The sequence below is a fragment of the Dichotomopilus funicola genome (assembly GCF_033296635.1).
Source record: "Dichotomopilus funicola strain CBS 141.50 unplaced genomic scaffold C8A04scaffold_101, whole genome shotgun sequence".
NCBI lineage: Eukaryota > Fungi > Ascomycota > Sordariomycetes > Sordariales > Chaetomiaceae > Dichotomopilus > Dichotomopilus funicola.
In genome coordinates this window covers 1-15,394 of record NW_026944122.1, presented here as the reverse complement: position 1 = coordinate 15,394, position 15,394 = coordinate 1, and the positions used below count along the sequence as shown (strand labels likewise).

At 55.6% G+C, this 15,394-nt stretch overlaps 3 protein-coding genes across 3 annotated transcripts; 1 reads left to right on the top strand and 2 right to left on the bottom strand.

Annotated features, from left to right (window-relative positions):
• Positions 1-2,982: 2,982 nt before the first annotated feature.
• C8A04DRAFT_15656 (uncharacterized protein) lies at positions 2,983-4,403 on the bottom strand (the record flags this gene model as incomplete). Its single annotated transcript, XM_062778568.1, has 3 exons — positions 2,983-3,697; positions 3,757-3,885; positions 3,949-4,403. The coding sequence occupies 3 exons, from the start codon at positions 4,401-4,403 to the stop codon at positions 2,983-2,985; spliced, it is 1,299 nt and encodes a 432-aa protein (XP_062633026.1).
• Positions 4,404-9,195: 4,792 nt separating this feature from the next.
• Positions 9,196-12,288, bottom strand: C8A04DRAFT_32830 (uncharacterized protein; the record flags this gene model as incomplete). Its single annotated transcript, XM_062782229.1, has 1 exon — positions 9,196-12,288. The coding sequence occupies one exon, from the start codon at positions 12,286-12,288 to the stop codon at positions 9,196-9,198; it is 3,093 nt and encodes a 1,030-aa protein (XP_062633025.1).
• A 799-nt stretch (positions 12,289-13,087) lies between these two features.
• On the top strand, positions 13,088-15,147 carry C8A04DRAFT_15660 (major facilitator superfamily domain-containing protein; the record flags this gene model as incomplete). Its single annotated transcript, XM_062778570.1, has 5 exons — positions 13,088-13,318; positions 13,395-13,655; positions 13,735-13,941; positions 14,044-14,178; positions 14,272-15,147. 5 exons carry the CDS (start codon positions 13,088-13,090, stop codon positions 15,145-15,147), a joined length of 1,710 nt encoding a protein of 569 aa, XP_062633024.1.
• Positions 15,148-15,394: the final 247 nt, after the last annotated feature.

The following is a 15,394-nucleotide window of genomic DNA, read 5'->3' as shown; positions in this document are numbered from 1 at the left end:
GTCCGCTTCTTTCTTGGTCGCTTCTTCACCTCCTTAGTTTGGGCCAGCTTCTGAGCTAGGGCCGGTCTTGATCATATTTGAGTCGGTCAGTCTGAGGTCGCGTTGCGTTCTGATCACTCTGAGCCCAGTCTGGGCCAGGTTTGGGTCGGTCTTGATCAGGTTGGGTCTTGGGCTGGCTGGGCTTATACTTGATTCGGGTCTGGGTTATACTTTCTTCATTTGGCTGGGGACCACAGAATAGGGCATGGGTCTGGGGGCTGGGGGCTGGGGTACAGGACGGGCGGTTATTTGTGCTTCCCTGCATATTTCATGGTTGCTTGGGCGGCGTTAGAGGTGGAGTTGGTGGGTTTGTTCGCTTGCTTGCTTGGCTGCTTGCTTGGCTGGCTGCTATAGTCTGCGGTCGCATGCTCTGGGGTCGGGACCTTGGGGGTGGGAATGGGACATCAGACATCGGGCATCGTACGTCGGACATCGGAATTGGAAGTCTTGATTTGGCATTGCGTGCACCGGAGGCAGACAGAGGCAGAGACAGGCGGAGGTAGCAAGTATAGCGAGGTAGACTTGTAGTACATACATCACTTCACAGCACTTCACAGGGCATCCCAGTGCATCACAGTGCATCGCGTCTTGTCTTGGCACATCGTCAGAGGACGTCTGTATCCTCGTCGGCCATAGCACTTCTTCGCGGAATATTGCATCCCGTTGTGGTGCGATCAAGGAGTGAATGATTTAAGGAATAAAGCAGTAGACAGACTGGTGTGTGTGTGTGGGTATGTGTGTATGTGTCTGTGTGGAGGATCGTTCCTGACACCCCATTACCCAATTGCCCAATTTTCCTACTCCCTGTATGTATGAACCGCTACCTACTGCTACCCATGTACATCTCTCTCTGTTCTTTCACGCACCCAATCTCTGAGTTTGTGAAATGCCATCTGTGACCCCTTATCTGTGGTGGGTTTCAAGGTCTTGTTCTTGTCCTCGTTTTTGTTCTTCTTGGCACACCTATGCCCTGTGCCACCCTGTGTGTATGTGTGTCTGTGCTTTTGTATATGTTCGCGAGGTGGCGGGAGAGGGTTTGGTGTTTTCGTCGTAGTAATGTGTCTTGGGGATTTGTCTTTGGCCTTTGTCCTGGTAATCTTTCCTGGTAACGTGGGCTTGAGCTTAGGCTTGAACTTGAGCATGAGCATGAGCATGAGCATAAGCTTGAGCTTGGGGTTGAATTTGAGCTTAAGCTTGAGGTTGAGTTTGTGCTTAAGCTTGAGGTTGAGCTTGGTTTGGGTTGGTTCTATGCTTTGTCTATCGACTCGCCAGTCTCTATCGGCCTTATCAGCTCATCAGTCTGTGCTTAGATTCGTTTTCGTTTTCTAGTTCGTCTATCTGTGTGCCTGTGTGTGTATGCCGGTCACCTACCTAGTCAGTTTGGTATGTCTGGCTGGTCTGCTGACTGTCTATCCGTCTGTCTACCTGCTTGTTTGGCCATGATCTCTGTCTAATACGTACACCGCTGTGTCGCCGTGTTTACCCCCTCTGGTTGTCTCCCTGCCCGTCCGTAGGCGTATCGCGTAGTCGGCCGCGTAGTCGGCCACGTAGTCGGTCAGTCGCTCGTTTGGTCTGTCTTATCTCGCTAGCCGGCGGACTGTAGGTGAGTCGATTGGTGTTGTCTAGAGTTTTGTTGTACATCGGAGTTGTTGGGCTTGAGGAATTATCTCTGTGTGGCTGGTATGATGGACCTGGTTAACCTAGGAGACGGGTAGGTGTTAATTGTGTTTCTCCGAGGTGAAGTGTCTCTGAAACGAAGTGGCGTCGGGTGTAATCGCGCACTTAGTAAGTATTTCGGGAGAAAGAATGTGACTATTCCGATGTTCCTTGATGGTTTTTGGCTTTTGTTTGCACCGAAACGACTTTTGCAGCCAGGTTCTGGTTTCTTCTCGCCTTGTTTTCTCGCCTTACCTTTACCTTCATTCCGAGCCCTAATATCCCCGTGACTTTTCCCATTATTTTCCGTTCTTTCTATTCCGCCCTAAAACTGGCCGAGAACACGTGAGGCGTGGTACCCTCCCCGCCTTTGCTCGGTAGTTCTTCGGGTTCTAGTCTCTAATTTCCGTTAGGCTTCTATTTCTGGGTTTGGGTTCCTAGTTTTTGGAGGACCTGAGTGAGGGGACCATCGTTCTATTTATCTGTCTCTTTGTCTATCTCCCTCCCACTTGCTAACTGAGCTATGTGCGTTTAATTTCTCTACTTTTCTTGTCTTCGTCTCGTTCATCTACCAACTACTCAGCAAGCCACCCCTCCCAGTCCATGATTCCATCATTTTGGGGCGTGTAGCCAGGCTTGGCCGGGTTGGTCTGGGTATATCATACGCTGAGGATAAACGTTGCTATCCAAGGACTGTTTTGTACCAGGTGTTGGTCATTCACCTTTAGGCCGTATTCCTGGCGTGGCAATACAGAAGATGAAGTTGGACTACGTTGACGTACAGGGACAAGAAGCATTGATGTAAGTGGTTGGGTTTACCTTGTCGTTGTTTTGGGGTTGTCTTCATCTCAGGTTTACATAGCAGGGAGTCGAAAACAGGATAGCATGGATGGGAAACGAAGTGAAGCAAGACGATGAGGGAAGAGAGCAGAATAGAAGCATTTCGTCCTAGAGGTTATGGCAAACTAATTAACTTTGTATGACATACCCGACTGTCTGATCTTGCAGACGAACCATCCCGATGCTGTGTCAGATATGCCGTCACTGTCCAGAGTTGAGAAATCCACTGCCTGACCACTCAAGGCCTTGCTCACGCTCACTTATCAAATCCAGTCTCAAAAGCCATCAAAACCCGGTAAATCCCCGTCCAATTCTCAACTGCCAAGCCGTGGGCAAGTGTCAAACTAACATAGCAACTCCATAACCATATCCAACCGTATCCAATCCCAAATAAACCCAAACAACAACCCAGAAGTACCCAACCCAACACCACTATCACTCGCCCCCTCAAGCCAAAACATACCCCCTCCCCCGTCTCTCCGCCCCGCCCAACCCCTCCTCAATAACAACCGCCTTCTTCCTCACAGCCCCACCGACTTTCCCTTTCCCCAGCCCCCCCTTTACCTCTCGCACATCCCGTACATCCTTCCCCCCGGCGGCGGCAGCAGCAGCAGCAGCAGCAGCAGCGGCAGCCAAATTCGGCAGAGTAATATACTGCTCCGGATCCTGCGGCAACAACTGTTTAAAAATCGGCTGCGACCCAGCCGGGCCCTTCTGCAGTTTATCCTCCATCAGCTGGTGTAGCCGCTTGGTGGTGAGGTACTGCCCTGCGCCAACAGGCCCGGGGGTGCCGCCGCCTGTTTGTTTCGTCTTTTTATCATTATCCTCGCTGCTGTGGCTGGTAGAGGTAGACCGCGATCGAGAGCGGGAGGTAGACTTGGCAGCGGTACCTGCAGGGGGAAGAGCAGGGGGAACCCATTCGTCAAGCACCGAGCACATGGCAGCGGTCATGTCGTCGTTGGTGCTGGACTCGAAGCCGCATGCTGCAAATAGGTGCTTGGTGTAAGACTCAGCGCCGGGGGGTGGTTGCCAGTTCAGATGGCGTAGGCCGGCGCCACCGGCGGCACAACAGTCTAGGACGAGGAGGAGGTCACAGGGGGCGGAGAGGAGAGGGCTGCGGATGGCGTCCCAGGGGACGGTGGAGACTGGGCGGTAGCGTTCGCTAATTTGTGTTAGGGTGGGTAGGTGTGTAATGGTGAGAAAGGTTAGCGGACGTACTACTTCTTGCGCAGCTCGTGGTAACGCTCGACGCGGGCGCTGTGGATGGCACAGGCGTTGCCGTCGAGGAACGCGGCGTAGAGCTCGGCAGCGGCCGTTTTGGACCACTCGGGGTTTTCGGGGTGGTCGTGGCTGGCTGGTCAGTACCCTAAAAGAAAATGAAAAAGGAAATAAAATAAAATAAAATAAAAATACCTGCTAAAAATCAACTCATTGTTATCCATCGCGCCATGGCCATGGTAATACACCATCAGCAGCGTATCGTCAGCCGCAAACCGGCAGAACCGGCGCAGCTCATTCTTGAGGCTCTCGACGGAGTGGTCCATGGGGATCAGGTACTCGTGCACGATGTAGCCGTAGTTTTGCAGACAGGTGCGCAGACGGGCGGTCTCCTGCTCGAGCGAGACATAGTCGGCTGCGGGCGGGGCCGTGTAGGTTTCAGCGCGCAGGTCGTGGAAGGACCAGGTCAGGATGAGGGCGTGGACTTGGGCGTATTGCGGTTTGGGCGTGCGGAATTTCCTGTTGTTTGTTCGTTTAGTTAGTCGGTCTTGGATCAAGGCATCAACAATGAAATAGGACAAAGAAAGAAATAAAAAGTAAATAAATAAAAAATAAAAGAAAAGTAGAACGCACGAATTCGCCCTGGCCATGACAACCGGACTGACCCCATTCCGGCGCGTCTCATAACTCTCGCTCCGCCGTCTCCTGCGCGCAGCCGTCGAGGGCACCCTGGGATTCGGTAGCTTTGGCTCAGGCTCATCCCTCGCCTCATCAGGAAACGCGAATCGCGTTTCCTTCTCGTTCCCCTCGCGGCTGGACCAGTGGTACTCCTCGTACATCTCCCGCTCACAGTCTCGCTCGCGATGGTCGTTCCGCAGCCGGGACTGTGACCGGCCCGAGCCAGACTGAGAGTCATACGCCGTGGTCGCTGCGGCGAGCGTGGGACGAATAGGCCGTTCCGGGCGGAAGTAGATACCTTCAGCACCGAGTTCATCACCCGCATGGTGGTGCTTGGTCCGTCCGCTCTTCCGCTTCTCGCTGCGCTCCTCTCTCTCACTCCGGCTACTGCCGCTCCCGCTCTTGCTACTCCCCTCGCTTTTACTCCGCGTCTTGGTCTTGCTCTTCTTCTTCCGACCATATTCATCCTCCCGTCTCTCCCTTTCTCTCATCTCCCTCTCCAGCTCCATCTCCCGCTTCCTCATCTCCGCCTCCTCCTCATCCATATCAATAACTGCAATCCCATCATCATCCAACCCATCCCCGGACCGACCCGCCAATACCGGCGGCCCCGGCACCCGCGGCGGTACCCCCCATGCATCGCGATGCGCATCCACCAACCGCTCATTCTCCAACCGCTCATTCTCCCTCTTCTCCGACTTCCTCCGTCGTCGGCCGCGTCCCTCGTCGTCGAGGGCTGCTGCGGACTTCACGGGGCTGGTACCATATTCGGGTGGGGGAGGACGCGGGGCCGAAGAGTCGGAGTCGGTGAAATCGCAGTCAGTGGTGCCGTCGTCGTCGGAGCCGGAGTGTGTGTTGGAATCTGACGCGGGCCAGTCGTGTCGGGGGTGTGATCGGGATTTGGTTCGCGGGGCTGCTGAGGTTGTGGGGGGGTAGGAGGATGGGGATCGAGCACGGTGGCTACGGCTGTTACTGTAGGATGTTGTGTTGTCGAGCATGACGTACGGATAGTCGGTCGGCGGCGGGTAGTCCTGCGTGTCTTGCTCGTGTCGGTGGTGTCGGGAACTGCTCTTGGACTGGTGCCGACGGTGACTACTCCTGTGTTCATGTCCACCACTCCCACTCGTCTCTGTCCGATCTACCATCCCCAACCGGCTCTTCAACTTTTCCGTGTCTGTCTCTACGCCCCCCATATCCATCTCCAACTCCATCTCCGCTACGCCCGCCGACATCGACGACTTCAACACCGGCCGCGATGGAGCGGGAGCGGGAGACCCGCGATCGTATTCGTCCGGATGGGAATACGAATGGTGCTGCTTCAACCGGGGGTAGTCCCGCTCTCGCTGCAGCTCTGGCGGCGGTTCATGCGACCGCACTAGATACCCCCCGTCCTTCTCCATCTGCTTCCGTCTCTCCTTCCGCGCAGCTATCATCCCAGCTCGTTCCAACGCATATGCCTGACGAGCCTCCCGCTCATGGTCGCGGTCCCGGTCGCGGTCACGGTTAAGATCACGGTCTAAATCCAACCCTGAATCTAAATCCCAACCTAACCCTAACCGACTCTTCGTCCGACTCCTCGGCTTCGATCTCGCCCGCGACCGAAACACATAATCCTCCTCATCCCCCAGACTCCCACTCCCGCCACTCCCACCATACCCAATAACACTCGCGGCCCCCAAGCCCAGCACACCACCCAGCGACCGTCTCCCGCCTACGCTCACTCGCGAGCGGTACTCGTCGTCAAGACCAGCGCCGAGACCAGCGCCAGCGCTGGTGGCTGTCTTGCCGGTGTCATCGCCAAAGCCGATGTAGGTGCGCGAGTCCCACGTCGAGGGGCGCGTGTCGCTGGAGATGCTGCCGAGGGCGTCGAAGTCGAGGTCGAGGGCGCGGCGGGGGCGCATGTTGCTTTTATTATTTTCGGTGTGTTGTTGTTTACCTCGAGCTGGAGAGGTAGGTATGTTGACGTGGACTTGTGGGTTCCGTCTGTTCTCCTCACTTCTGTACCTGGTCTCACAGCGTGTCGCAGCAGCGGGGTCCTGCTGCAGAACTGGAGACCTAACGTGTCAAATCCGTTGCTGTCCCCTTCCTCTTGAAAATGTCGTCGCGTTTATTACTCCCAGAACTTCCTTTCAATATTCTCCTTCAATATCTCTCTGTTTCTCGGGTCTGGTCCCCGTCTGCGATGTGTGTAGTAAAAGTAAAAGTAAAAAGTAGGACGGAGTAACGCCGAAAACCAAGATCTGAGATGCTGCGGGCAGTGCGCGCAGCCGCCCGATGCGACAGGTCAGGACGACACCTGAACAGGGGGGGCTGAAACGGCACGGCCGGCACGGCACACACACCTCAGGCACAGATCTAAAGGCAAGGCAGGCAGACCACAAGGGACAACAACACGTGCGCTGCCACGTCCTTGTCCGTCTGTCTGTCCCACGACGCGAAGGGAAGGAATGTGGAATGCGGAGAAGATCCTTGGTTGTTAAGCGAACAAGTGAGATGGCGCGGACAGTCACTTGAGGTTATTTAAGGAGATATACTTCATCGGATCATTTTACACAGTCGTGCTTGCCAGTCGTGCTTGTCAGTCGTGCTTGCCCGGATGGAGACAAAGTGAAAACAGCAGCAGCGACACAATCGCAGCGACCGAAATCCCAAACCCGAAGTGAGGCCGCATGTCCTGCACTGCACTGCACGCCCTGCACTGCGCCGACATACCCCTGCATGCACAGTAGCAGCCCCATCCATCAGGCAAAATGCCCAAAGGGTATCTGTATCTGCATGGAAAGGCTGCAAACCCCTTTTCCTGCACTTCATTCACACAGCACAGTCATCATCATTCACGCAGGCAACCGCCGCAGGCCTCCCATACAAAAAACAACCAAGCAGGGCTGAACCACCACCCCGCCAACGAGCCACTAACAAACCCCACCTGCCCGCTGAACGCGAAACCCTCCCCCCACGTCTATCCTATAGCGGCTCACGGGGCTCTACCCGCCCGCCCGCAGCGCAGGCCCCAGCAGTCCCGCAGTCCCAATCCCAGTCCACAGCGCAGGTTCGACCCAGCCGCGCCCCGCTTTCTGCTCCCCTTTGAACCCTGTCAGGAGGTTCTGCGGTCGCGCACCTGCGCATTAACACGCGCGTCCAGCGGCGGGAGGGCTTGAATCCGGGCCGAGTCGGCTGGTTGTTGGGAGTCTGAGTACTTACTGCATCGCCCGTAGTGAATGAAGCAGCCGAATACACAGCGGGTGTTGAATGAAATGGAAGGTAAAGAGAAAGCTCCTGTATGAAGGATTTTCTGCCCGAGTTATGTAGGTGATGCTGTTAGGAAGTTAGGCAGCATGTTATTGTCCCGTCTAGGATTTTCCAGCATGCCCCCTCTCACATCTCAGAGTGACCTACCCAGACTAACCGTATCAGGAGCCCCCCTCACTCACTCACACTCACACTCACCCTCAAAGGGGGAGTAACCTCACAGTGAGAGGCCCCTTGGGCGGGTGAGGCGGGCAGGTGATTGTGAGCGTGACTGGGCATAACTAACTGGGCGGAGCAAAACTCACAGACAATCCACTCACCTACTCACCCACTCACCCACTACAACTGCAACTTGCGACTGCAACTGCAACATCCGCCCCATTCGGATGGTTCCTATGTTGGAAGGGGATAGGGTGGGTGTTGTTGTTGTTTGGCTGGTCATTCACACAAAACAGGTGTGTGTCTCTTTGCTGCCCATTTGGGTGCCTGTTCTGGTGGTGCCCGTTAGGTGTCAAGGGGCCCGCGATTGGGCAGGAATGCGCCGCGACGAAAAAGTTCGATTTTTTTTCTTCTCCTTCACCCTCATTTTTTTTCACTCTCTCACTTTTCAGGCTCTTCTGGGTTTTCTCATTTTACTCGAAGTGCGTGCCTGGGTGCCTGTGTGTCGGTTATGGGGGTTCATTGGTTGGTAGATACTTGGGTGGGTGGTGGGAGAACCCAGGATTCGAGGATCATTGGGAGAAGGGTTTGAGGGCTGATGCTGATGCTGATGCTGACAAGGTTGATGAGGCTGCCTTGGAGTGCAGTTTTGAGTTTACACTGCGACACAACATGAGAGGTACGAGCGCAAGACAAATATGAGAAAAGTTGAAAAGCATTGTCAAAACATGCAAGCGATGATGGATTGTTGAGCAAATTCACGCTCGTCAACCCCACTCAACAACAGCCCTAGAGTCACATTCAAGAGTCACAATCAGGAGTCACATCAAACTGTGATTTTGTCCTATCTCATTGAGTCACCCTAACCCTGACTTCCCAACATGCAGAATCATCATGCCCAACCAGCCGGGCAAAAGTGCATATTCCCAACTAGAAGCAGTTGGTTGCCCAGAGCCGCATGGGATCCAACGCATCTGCCTGAGGTCTATAGCTCAATAGGAGAACTCGGGTATGCTCCCCTGACCGTCATCCAGGTGGTCGTCCAAGCAGTTAGTCAGTATAAGATATCACAAACAATACAATACAATGCTATAACCCTTTCCGTGGCGTGAACCAACCATCCTGATGCTCTATCCATATGCCGTCCGATGCTCGTCACCATGATCCCGTATTTAACGTGTCTATTCATTCCCTCCTCATAACCATCTCATACCCATCTCGATGATTTCATGTACATCTTCCTACCCAACCCACCCATACTCATGGTCATCCAACCAATACACCCGTCATGACACAACCACATCCTCACACGGCCTCACATACCACAACATCTCATAACCTATCATCTCACACCCATCACCTCCCAACCCCAATCCCAACAAGGCTATCAAAGTCCATCGCATCCAGCTCCAAATCGCCATAGTCCGTCTCCTGCGACGCCATCTGCAGGCTGGCGGCCTGTTTCCCGGCCCAGCTGAGCGTTTGGTCTACCGTATGGTCTGCCGTATGGTTGGTCGTTCGGCCGGCCGCTCCCTGGGCCGCTCGGTTAGTCCCCTGGTTGGTCGCCCCATGTGTATTGCTACTCCTGGCATTGTTAACACTGTTGTTGCTGCGGTCGCCGCTGTTGCTACTGCTGCGGGTGTTGCTACTGTTGTGGCTGCCGTTGGTATTGTCACGATTAACCCCGCCTGATAGCCCACCTGATAGCCCACCTGATAGCCCACCTGATAGCCCACCTGATAGCCCGCGTCCCTGCCGTCTCTTTTGCTCTTCCTCGTGGGTCCTGCGGCTGCGGCCCATGGCTAGTAGGGTGTCGACGCCTAGGCCGCTGGAGGTGAAGAAGCGCGGTTTTTCGGGGGGTGGTGAAGGGGGTTTGGCGGGTGGGTTGTTTACTGTTGGGGTAAGTTTGGGGGCGGTGTTTTGGGGTGGTTGTTCGGGTTGCGGCCTTTGTTGTTGTTGGTGTGGGGGTTGGTTTTCCTGCTGTATGGCCGTGTTGGGGTTCAAGATAGGAGACATAGGTTTGGTATCTGGCCGGGCTGGCTTAACCTGACCGATGCGGCCTCGGGGTTCTGTTTGTTGCTGCCTTTGCTGCGGCTGCGGGCGAATGTTCTCCTTCCCATGAGCGTGGTGACCTGATGTCGGCCCAGTTGCACGACCTGATGTCGGAGCAGCAGGATTGACAGCCTGCTTCCTTGCAAACGTAGGCTTTCTCTGAAACTGGGATGCCAAATGCTGTGACGAAACCGTCCCGGGTCCTGATACCGGTCCTGTTGATGGCTGTTTAAATCGTGGTGGATTGTGTCCCGCATTCCTGGCTCCCTTGGACGGGGTTGGCTCCTCCAGCTCTCGGAGATCCTGCGTGGAGAACATCAAGTCCTGGGTCGCGATGAACGGCACATCCAGGGCGTCGGCGGGTTTGGGTGGTGCAGGCCGGCGACTCGTGACCGCTGCTTTGAACTGCCTGCTCGCGGCCGGCTTGACCGGCGGTGCCTTCGGTGGTGGCCCCATTGCCGTTGGCCTCGCTGGCTTCACTGGAGGCCTTGGAGGTGGTGCCATCGACCTGTTTGCCTGGGCAACTGGCCGGGGAGGTTGTCTAGACTGGACGGGCCCTTTCACAGTTTCCCGCTGCGTCTCTCGGCTCGTCGGCCCTGGCTGTAGCGGTTTCTGTTTCGCCGGCGCCACCCGTTCAATCCCCAACTCCCTTGCCTCCTGCGTCGGACTCGGGAATAACTCATCGAGATGAGACATGACGAAGAGCTGGGTGCTCGTTGGGAGACCGTTTGGGATATCGTCATGTAGAGTTCGAAGCTCCGGTTGGGCGGGAGCGGGAGCGGGAGTTGCTGGCTTGTCGGACACCTGACGAAGATGAGGGGGAAGAAACTGTGGCTTCGGGGGTTTTTGCGGCTTCTGCACGTTCTGCGGCTGCACTCTTGCTGGGGTCTCGGGCCGTTGCTGCTTGACCGTAGGGACTGTCGATGTGCGGCGATGGGAGATGCTTGGTGAAGCCTGGTTAGGCCGGGACTTCTGGACGCCAGCGCCGGCAGACATCGGCCATGTTTGGTTCAGCCTGTTTGTGATTTCCCGAAGGACTGCTGATGACGCGCTGTGCGACCGTTGTGGCCCTGGGGCGACGTTACGTGGCTTTGGCGTCTGAACTTGGTTCAGGGATGTTCGGCGTTGCACAGAAGTAGGGATCGGTTTAGGAGTTGTCTGGTTGTGCCTTCGAGTTTCTTGAACGAGTGTCCCCTGGCAGGCAGGTGGGACAGCTGGAGGCTGTGGCTTCGGGGCTAACGAGTTGGTGGGTGTTGGGCGGTTGGCAGACACCAGAGGTTTGAGTTGTTCGGCTGATATAGCCGTCCGTTTTGCCTCCGTGTCAACCGCCACCGCCGAGCCGGTTTTCGTGATCGGCACTTCTACCTGAGGCGAGTCAAGTCGTATCCGGTCCGCGGTACTTGCCCTCTCTAGATTTTTCCCTGCTGCTGGTTCAGCGCCTTTGGTCGGTCGCCGTATCGGTGCGGGTGCCGGTACTGGTGCCACATCGTGAACCATGGGCTTCACTTGTGGGGTCGGGACCGGCGCGCTTTGGAGTGGTGTGGGTTTGGGTACGCTCGTGATTGTTGCGTCCATCTCCTTCGCTTGCGCTTTTTCCTTGGTGAGTGAAACGTCCGTTGGGCCGTTCGGTGTCGCAATTGAATTGTCGACAGGCTCCTGAGGAGCGAGGCCCGCAAATTCGACGTCACCCTTCCCGGGGGTTGTTGATCTTGAGTTCGTCTCCACGGAATCCTTCTTGTTCTCGACCGATTTTCCCTGTCCTTTCTCCCCGCTCTTAAATTTCACCGCTTCATCCAACCGTACCCTCTTTCTTTGCCCTCCCTCTTCTCCCTGCATCTCTTCCGATTTCTCAGATACCGTATCCAACCGCGCCCTCTTTTTCCCCCCCTCCCCAGGAGAAACCCCAGGCGCAGCCCCCGGCGCAACACTCTCCTTCCCCCCTGCCCCCTCCTCTTTCATGGCCCCCGTCACCTCCCTCTTCTTCCCCGTCCCATTCCCCCTCACAAACCGCGCAATCGTATCCTGACTCGCACTAACCTTCACCAGCGGCAACCCCCTCTTCTTCCTCTCCTCCAAAACCTTCGCCTCCTTCTCCTTCTTCCTCTCCCTCAACACCCTCGCCCGATTCAACTGCTTATCCCTCTCCAACTCCTTCCGAATCCGCGCTTGCTCCTCCAGCTCAATGCGCCGCTGCTCGGCCTTGGTCAGCTTCGGGCCGCGGGTGCGTTCGCGGTAGGCTTTTTGCACCTGTTTGGAGGTCATGGGCGGCCGGCTGTGGGATGCGGTGGCGGCGGCGGCGGCGGCGAGACCGGCGCCGGCTGGGCGCGACATCAGGCCTTGCATGCCCAGGGGGTTGGGCACCACCGTGAAGGTGTTTTGGTGCTGTCCGGGGGCCATGGTGGCATGGCGGTGTTTGTTTTTTTGTGTTTTTTAGGCTGGATTTGTGGATGAATTGCTCAGAAGCATCGCTGGCGGGGGTCGGAGGCCATTGAGTCCCGGCGTGGGATGGTGGTGCTCACCGTGATGTCACGTTGGCGTCAAAAGTCGCGTTCTTTTGAAGTCGCTGGCCCGCGTTTGTCTGGTGGGGCATAGGCAGCAAGTGGAGAAAATAACCCTAACCCTGGTATTTTGACGCGAGTTCACATGATCACGGGTCAGGGCGTGTCCGAGCGTGAGTTCAACTCCCCACCCAGATAAGTCTGAACGCAGATGCAAGTAATGTATTGCTCTAGGTTGATAATATCGCGCCATAGAATTCATTTCCATGAGTCACATTAGTTATGCTCCTTCCGATCCTTCGGTTTGTTTCACCCGCACTCGGCCAACGTTGTTGCGCAGTTCCAAGGCTGTCATTGGATTCTCGGGCCTTAGCTTTCCCCGAGCAAAGCTCAGGGGCTTGGCTAAACTTGCTGAAGAAAGGGTAGACCGGGTGGTAGAACCCCCCGACCACCACCATGAATGACAACCCGAAGTTTCTGAGCGCCCGAACCAGGAAATCATTGCCGATGGACCCGGAAATGGCTGCCTCGATGATTCCCTTAAAGGACGCTTGGGATCCTTGATTTTCGAAATGGGAATGTTGCACCTACCAACCCAACTGACCTCGAGCGGTGGTTGAAACCATCTTACACTCTGTAACTCAAAATATTTCAGTTTGCACATCCATAGTAACTACGGGCTCATTCCAACTCCTAAGATGTCAACCGACCCCCATCCGGGCCAGCCCACGGGCACGAGCCCAGAGCCCGAAAAGTCCACGCCCTCCACCCTCACAGACGAACCCTCCGGAGCCAACCACGACACCAAAGATGCCCCAGCAGATCCAGCATCCGAGCTGGAAATCAGCACCAGCACCAAAACCCTCATTATCGTCTCCGTATTCCTCACCATGTTCCTCGTCTCCCTCGACCGGACCATCATCTCCACCGTACGCCCCTTCTCTCCCTGTCCCAAGTTCCCAATCACACCTATTAATTAGTTAACTAACAAAGTACACTGATTAGGCCGTCCCCTCCATATCCAACGAATTCCACTCCCTCAGCGACGTCGGCTGGTACGGCAGCGCCTACCTGCTCACCTGCTGCGCCTTCCAGCTGCTATTTGGCAAGGTGTACACCGTCTTCTCGACCAAGGTTGTGTTTCTCGCGAGCACCTTCTTGTTTGAAGTGGGCTCGGTCATCTCGGGCGCGGCACCGAACTCGGTGGCGTTTATTGTTGGACGGGCGGTGTGTGGTGTTGGGTCGGCGGGGATTTTCGCGGGGACTGTAAGTTTTTGCTTTTCTATTTTCTAATTATTTGGTCCTGTTTTCGTGGATAAGGGGGTGGCTAATGGGTGATAAATAGATCGTTACTATCATCTCCATCGTCCCGCTGCACCAGCGCCCCAAGATCCAGGGCGCGTTCGGCGCGTTGTTTGGTATTGCGTCCATTGTTGGGCCGCTAATTGGCGGCGCGTTTACGTCGAATGTTACTTGGCGCTGGTGCTTTTACGTGAATCTGCCCATTGGCGGCGTGGCGATGCTTGTCGTCGCGCTCTTCATGAAGGTGCCTGTTCCAGGGAAACCTTCTCCTGAGGAAGCTAAGGTCTCGGACTCCAAGGTCTCAGAGACCAAGGGCTTGGAGACTAAGGGCTCGGAAGCTAAAGGCTCGGAGGGCAAAGACTCAAACCCAGCGGAGCTATCCCTCGGCCAAAAGATTCTCCAGCTCGATCTCATCGGCACGGCCGTTCTGGTTCCCGGCGTGGTGTGTTTGTTGCTTGCTCTGCAATGGGGCGGCCAAGCCTACCCGGTACATATCCCCCTTTCCCCTTTCCCCTTTTTCCCTATCGTTGTCACACACTCCCTCTCCCAAAGAAACAAGACACTAACTTAAGCCAACCAGTGGTCCAACCCCCGCATAATAGCCCTCCTAACCATCTCCATGGCCCTCCTCATCTTCTACACCCTCCTCCAAACCACCATCCTCTCCCCCACCCAAGCCACCATCCCCCGCCGTCTCTTCTCCCGCCGCACCATCCCCTCCGCCCTCTGGGCCACCTTCACCATCAACGCCGGCCAAATCATCATCATCTACTTCCTCCCCATCTGGTTCCAAGCCGTGCTCGGAGTATCCCCCGTCGATTCTGGCCTGCGCTTACTCCCCGTCATGTTGGCTACTGTTGTTGGGTCGATCTTGGGCGGGGTGTTTAATTCCAAAGTTGGCTACTACACGCCCTTGGCGATCGTGGGATCGTGCATCACGGCGGTGGGCGCGGGGCTGTTGACGACGTTGCAGGTGGACAGTGGACAGGCGGTGTGGATTGGGTATCAGGTGGTGTATGGGTTTGGATTGGGGTCGTCGTTTCAGATTCCGAATTTGTCGGTGCAGGCGGCGCTGCCGAAGGGGGATGTGCCGTTGGGGATGGCGTTGATGTTTTTTGGGGGGTTTGTGGGGTCGACGGTGTTTGTGTCGGTGGGCGAGAATGTGTTGGCGAATCAGTTGGTGAGGAGGTTGGAGGGGTTTCCGGGGTTTGAGGCGAGGTTGGTGAACGAGGGGGGTGTGACGGGGGTGTTGGAGGCGTTGCCGGCGAAGGTGAGGGGAGAGGCGTTGGTGCAGTATAATGAGGCGTTACGGGCGGTGTTTCAGGTTGGGTTGATTGTGACGTGTTTGACGATTTTGGGCACGGCGTCGTTGGAGTGGTTGAGTGTGAAGAAGCCGCAGGAGAAGGCTGATGATGGTGAGAAGGGGGGTGAGAAGAAGCTCGAGTCCGAGGTGTAAAGCAGCGGGTTGTTTTTGACTGATGAGTAAGGAAGGCGTCAAGGGGAGGAAGGTGTATTATGTGTGGTGGATATTAAACGCTGGATAATTGAGAGGGGTTTGGATTTAGATTTGTATATTATTTCCATGGGCATCGATAATGGGTTAGACATCTTCACTCAATGTATTGTTTGAATAGAGAAACATGAAAAGAATAACGTACCTTATAAGCGAGCCGAACATATAAGCGGGTCGAACATTCCTTGGC